Source organism: Bos javanicus, chromosome 22, assembly GCF_032452875.1.
Source record: "Bos javanicus breed banteng chromosome 22, ARS-OSU_banteng_1.0, whole genome shotgun sequence".
Classification (NCBI taxonomy): domain Eukaryota; kingdom Metazoa; phylum Chordata; class Mammalia; order Artiodactyla; family Bovidae; genus Bos; species Bos javanicus.
Window position 1 is genome coordinate 48,638,167 of NC_083889.1, and position 5,842 is coordinate 48,644,008.

At 58.2% G+C, this 5,842-nt stretch overlaps 1 protein-coding gene across 4 annotated transcripts; it reads right to left on the reverse strand.

Moving 5' to 3' along the window:
• Nucleotides 1-239: 239 nt before the first annotated feature.
• GLYCTK (glycerate kinase) lies at nt 240-5,624 on the reverse strand. 4 transcript variants are annotated; one of them, XM_061396792.1, is made up of 6 exons: nt 5,363-5,624; nt 4,416-4,504; nt 2,926-3,341; nt 2,544-2,695; nt 1,748-1,923; nt 240-1,486 (listed from the first exon to the last, which is right to left on the reverse strand). In XM_061396792.1, exons 3-6 carry the CDS (start codon nt 3,300-3,302, stop codon nt 620-622), a joined length of 1,572 nt encoding a protein of 523 aa, XP_061252776.1. In that variant the 5' UTR covers nt 3,303-3,341; nt 4,416-4,504; nt 5,363-5,624; the 3' UTR covers nt 240-619. The 4 variants fall into 4 exon arrangements, with proteins under 4 accessions (XP_061252776.1, XP_061252775.1, XP_061252777.1 ...); XM_061396791.1 differs by having other exon boundaries at nt 4,411-4,504; XM_061396794.1 differs by lacking the exons at nt 1,748-1,923; nt 5,363-5,624 and adding an exon at nt 5,084-5,349 and having other exon boundaries at nt 1,220-1,486; nt 4,411-4,504.
• Nucleotides 5,625-5,842: the final 218 nt, after the last annotated feature.

Genomic DNA, 5,842 nt, shown 5'->3' on the forward strand with positions numbered 1-5,842 from the left:
AGAGGGGAGTGACAGACAGCAGGACTAGCGTCCTCAGGCCTGCCCTCCCTGGGGTCTCCGCTCACCCACATCAAGCATGCCAGGCTCAACCCTCCCAGGCTCCCATTTAGGTGAATCGAGTGCCCTGCAGAGACGGGACAGCCAACTCCTGCAGGGCCCCCGTGCCGGGGCTACTGGCGGCCACCACTCTGCTCCTGGCAGCCCCTGCCGGTCTGTGCTCTGAGAGAAGACGCACTGAGAACCCAGAGCATGATCCTTTTTATTTTCAGTCCTTCCTGCTTCACCCCACAGAAGAAACAGGCTTGGAAGCTGAGCAGAGGGGCTGCCTGGGGGAGAAGACTAGGACAGCAAACTGGCCCAGGGGCCTGTCCTGGTCCTCTGGAGTACCCGCTGCCATGGCTGAAAGTAGGGGTGGAAGAGAGCCCCCATCTGCCTGGTCAGTGTGAAACTGGACACACAGAAGAGGCCCTGGTTGGGAGGTGTGAGGACCAACCAAGTAGCCATGGCCAAGGGAGAAGGGGCCCTAAAGCTTGGTCGGGCCCTGGGGACCAAACCTGGTCTGTTCCAGGACGCTGCCCTGCAGGCCTCTTCTGGGTTCCCCAAAACATGACCTACATCATCACTGCGGATGCAGGAACAGAAAGTGGGCGTCTGTGACATTGGTGCCAGTCAGCCCCGTGTGCAGCAGGTGTGCCCCACCCTGGAAGCGGCAGAAGAAGGTATGTGAGTCATTATGGGCCAGGAAGGTGGCCACATCCAGACCCTCAGCGGCAGCTTGGCTGGTAAGCTCAGGCCTGACCCAGGCCCCGGCTGCCTCTGTGGGCCCATCCTGCCCATCAGTGCCGCCGCTCAAAAACAGCACGTCAACAGTCCCCAGTGGCCACTGTCCCAGCTCCACTCCGACACGCAGGGCCAGCTCCTGGTTGCGGCCACCCTTGCCTGAGCCCTGCAACCGCACCGTGGGCTCGCCACCAGCCAGCAAGCAGACTGGGCCCGGAGCGCCCACCACAGCCTCCAGAGCCTCCTTCAGTTGCAGATCTGGGAGCTGGAGGTCAGCTGCAAGTTCATAGAGTCGTTCATCTTCCTGCACAGACGCTCCAGCGCCAGGCAGGGCAAGGTGGGCTCCAGCGACTCGGGCCAGTAGCCCGTAGAACTGGGCCACACTTTTCACATCACCCTGTATGGCTGTGCTCAGCACCACAGCCCTGTATCCCAGCGCCTCAGCCTGCTTCTGAGCCTCAGCCAGTGCCAGTGCATTGGAGCCAAGGATAACGTTGAGGACGTGACCACAGGTGTGTGGCCCGTGGGGGTCAGAGTCTGCCCGGGCCAGCACAGTCTTCACAGAACGTGGCAGGGCATTGCGAAGGCCATAGCGATTGAGGATGTACAGGCAGTCTTGCACGCTGTGGATGCTGGCCACAGTGGGGCCGCTGGCAATCACCTCCACGGGGTCCCCCACCACGTCTGACAGAATGAGGCTCACCACCTGGGGAGGGGTCGCAGAGGCAAGGCTCAATCCCACCTGATCCTTGCCTCAGGGCCCGAGAGGACAAACTGCCTTCGTCTAGCCACATGTCTTCACGCCACCCAATGCACTTCCTCGCCCACTTCTAACCCCTCTCAAGTGGGTGTGCAAAACACCTAGCCCTGTGGACTCCCATACAGGCCTCTGCCCTTCATCTCCCTGGCACATGTGGGCCTGGTTCCACCAGCCCCAGACTGCCTGGTGAAGAAGGGCCCCACACACCTGGGCAGGGTAGGCGGCCTGAGCCAGCCCCCCGCCCTTGAGCTGGGACAGGGCCTTCCGGATGGTGTTCAGCTCCTGGATTGTGGCTCCCCGGGCCGCCAGCAGCTTGGTTAGCGTCTGCTTCTCCTCCAGCGTGACAGGTGGGATGGGGGCGGGCAGCAGGGCTGAGCCCCCCCCTGCAGAGACAGTGAAGACTTTGGGCAGAGGGGATGGATGGCACGGGGACTTCCGGACCTGGGGAGCCGGCAGGCAGTGCTCATTTAGGGATGTGGCGGCTAGAAAGAGGGGTTAGGGTGCCCCCATGTGGACATACAGTGAATGCCCACACAGTCACCACAACCAAGGCACCTGAGGTTGAACTCTGCCTTGGGGTAGCCCAGGTCCCAGCAGACACTGGAAGAACTATTCCTTAAGACCTTAGAAGAGGAAAGAGACCTGGAGGAGACAGCGGAAAACGAGGGAGGGGACTCAGGGAGCTGGAAACCGGGGTCCTAGCCCCAGGTGACAATGGTGCCGAGGGCAGCAGCAACTGAGACGTTTTCCTTGCAAGACCTCAGCAGGGTGCTCCCTGCATACCCTCTCACAGGGGAGGGCCCCACAGCTCAGGGGAAGCCACCAAGGAGTCAGCCATCCAGGTCTTTACTGCCTCTAATCTGTGACCTCGAGGGCTCTGACCAATGGTTCCTTGCACACCTGATTTTGGGAAACCTCCCCGCTGCCCCCCTGCACCCGCGCGCGCGCGCGCACACATACACACACACACGCACCCCGTCCTAAGCCAGTGCGGCACCCTCACCTGAGATGAGCACAAGCAGCAGATCGTCAGCGGTCAGGCCTTCGGCCAGCTGCCTGATGGCCAGAGCAGCCCGCAGAGCGTCCCGGTCCGGCAGGTTGTCCTCCGCGCCCTCGAATACCTGGATGCGGCTGTGCGGCTTCAGCAGCATCTCCCTCAGGGGAGAGAGAAGGGAGAGCCAGAGATGTGGTGGGCTCTGTGTCCCGCTGGCTTCTCAGATGTACAGGTGAAAGGGATGTGAACAAGGACGCCCACTGACACCCACCCTGGAGCCAGGCCACTCCCAGAAGAAACTGGAAGCTGGTGAAGGAAGGAGGCCCCAATCCAGGCTGAACCTGGGCCCAGGTTCCCCTCCAGACAAGAACAGCACCCCCAGGTTCCTTACTGCTTGCCAGCGTGCTCCATGGCTGCACGGATCCCCTTGGGAACACTGATCACTCCCTGCACAAGATGCTGGCCCAGGAGCTCCTCAGCTGCAGCTGCCATGCCCAGCACAGCCTTGCCAAAGCCTACCAGGTAGAGGTTCTGCCTCAGCTGAAAGCTCCGGTCCCGCACCTTCAGCTCTCCGCTGTCGGGGTCCAAGGACAGGGCCCGCTGCAGCAGGGGGCCCGGCAGCACTGCACCCACAGTGCTCTCGAACAGCTGCTGTGCCTGCTCTGCCAGAGCCATGCTACTGGCCATGCGGGCCAATGGGCCCCCCCAGAGGAGTGGGCCCGAGGGGGCTCTGGCCAAGTGACGCAGGACCTGCAGGGCTGCAGCCATGCCCCACTGCTCTCAGCACCACTTGGCGTCCATGGCTGCCTAGGAGGAAGAAAGCACTGGTTAGGCTGCTGCAAAACCAGAGACAGGAGGCTTCAGGACCAGTGGACCCCACAGCTGCTGTTGCTGCTGCGGGAATAGGCCATCTGCCAGACCCAGGAGAATCCCTAAGGTCCACAGCTGTCTGATCTCACTCCAGTCTTCTGAGCCCAGGCCTGCAGTCTAACCAACCACGTCCTCCTCTTCTGCAGGCCACGCGCCAGCTCTCTGGACACCCTGCCCAGAGTCCAGAGGTCCTGTTAGCAGAGCCTTCCTCCTAGACCACCTCCTTCGGCTGAGAGTTAATCATTCACAGAGGAAGAAATTACTATCCGTGGCTTCCATCCTGCCCCTTTCCCACCTCCTGCACTTCTGAGCCTCGCCCAGGGCAACACCCCTTTCTGGCACTCCTTCCTTGCCTCTTTACCTCTTTACTTGAGTTGCGACAAAGCTGCTGGCTATGCCACCAACGGGAGCCCAGTGACCTCCAGGCTGCTCTGTTTCATTATCTCACAGGCCTGGGCTGGGGAGCCTGGAAAGACTAAGTCTGTGCAGGGAGGCTGTAGATTTGTTGGGACACTGACAAGCAGGTCCGGGCACATCCTTGGGCCACAAAGCCTGAAGAATCCCGCACTCAGGGCCAGCCCAGCAACAGCTTCAGGTTCAACTCTGACTCATAGTAGAACCTTAAAAAAGTCCTTAGACACCACATGACTCCAGGTATGATGGGGTCCAATCTGCAGGACAGAAAGGATGCCCTTCCACCTACATGGACAGACCCACCCTTGCCAAGAACATGCCTTTTGCTCTAACATAACAAATCTTGGATCACACCACCCACAGGGGTGAGAGCCACGTGGCTGGGGCAGGCAAAGGGCAGGCTTCTACCACTGAAGCCAAACAGTCATTTTCCCCACTGGGCACGGTAAAAGCCACAGAAGACTTGAAGTGAGGGTCAAGAGGTTGCAGAGTAGTTTAGGGACAATAAAGTGCTAAAAAGCCCATCTCTAACAAGGCGTTACTTTAATAAATTATAAATTTACTTTATAGTTATAAATTAATAAATGCCCACCATACATGCTGACTGCAGCAGCAAGTGTGCACAGAGCAGGGGAATCGGGCTCCAGCTCTACCACAGGACAGCTCCGTTTCTCTCACTGGGTCTCCTGTGCAAAATGAGAGGTGAGATGAGACTAATGCTCTTCCTTTGACATCCCTGGGCTCTCTGAAGCTGTCCACCGTTAACACTGAAAACTTCGACTGCAAACATCGCTTTATCCTACACCAAAGAAAAAAAAACCTGGCAATGTCCAGCCTCGGATCACTTAGCCTGCATTGAGCTCAACTTTCCCATTTAGAGAAGACAAACCGTTCCTGACTCCAGCTGTGAACGGGAAAACACAGAGGGAGCTGCCATGGGGATTCAAAACGGGTCCAGCAATTGCTAGGGCTGGCCAATGAGCACTGGCCATAAAAGTGGCTTAGCACGTAGCAATAGCTGATTTTGACGGTCTGGACCAAATCTGTACCTGTTTCCCCGATAGATACAGGCCTAGAGGATACCAGCGTTGCCAATGGATATCAGAACCCAAGGCAGGGGGCGCCCAAGACTAAGGCGGCCAGAAAAAAATACAGAACGTCCAACCAAATTTCAATTTCAGATAAATTAGGAATTGTTAAAAACTAAATATGTTCCGTACAATATTCGTATCCGACTCTTAGCGACCCCATGGACTGCAGCCTACCAGGCTCCTCTGTCCATGGGATTTTCCAGGCAAGAGTACTGGAGTGGGGTGCCATTGCCTTCTCCGATTTGGGACATATCCATACTAAAAAAGTATTTGTTTATCTAGTTAAAATTCAAGTTTAACTAGACGCCCTGCATTTTTATTTGCCAAATCCAACAACTCCATTTGGAACACCGCTTCTCCTAAACTAGCCTGAGCTCCAGGAAGTCGTAAATACAAAGCCGACCCGCCTTGACACCTCCCCGCCACCAAGGGGGGCTCTAGCCCTTCCCCCGCCTTCGCCTGCCTGCCCGGCGCCGGAAGTGATGTCACCCGCAGGCAAGGGCCTCAGGCTTTCCTCAGGGAAAGGGCTGTCGCGTAATGTCCGAGAAAATAAGAACCCGCTGCTGCCTGAGCCCGCAGCCCCTGAGCCAATGGCCCTGTGGCTCTGCAGGCCCTCACGGCACCGACATACCGCCTAACCATTCGGCGACCCGAGGTCCAACCCTAGGGCCGGAAGTGCTCGATGGGGGCGGATCCGGATCCGGAAGTGTGGGGGCGGGGTTGGGGCGCCGATGGCGAAGGGCGGGGTAAGCGGGAACCAGAGCCGGAGCTGGTATTGGTTCCGCCCTGCTCTCCAAGAGGCTTGGATGCAGTCACCTTCAGGCCTCAGTGCCTTCATCCCTACAGTGGGATAATAATCGCCACCTCGCCGGTTGCTATAATCTGCCCACTCCTTTATTCTGTACGATTCAATCAGTCGCACATACTTTCCTA

Excerpts from the sequence above, each read along its gene's own strand:
- GLYCTK (XM_061396792.1), bottom strand. The coding sequence starts at position 3,302 with ATGGCTGCAGCCCTGCAGGTCCTGCGTCACTTGGCCAGAGCCCCCTCG. Across the intron at positions 2,696-2,925 it reads ATGGAGCACGCTGGCAAGCA|GGAGATGCTGCTGAAGCCGC; the intron begins GTAAGGAACCTG and ends CTCTCCCCTGAG. Across the intron at positions 1,487-1,747 it reads AGGCCGCCTACCCTGCCCAG|GTGGTGAGCCTCATTCTGTC; the intron begins GTGTGTGGGGCC and ends ACCCCTCCCCAG.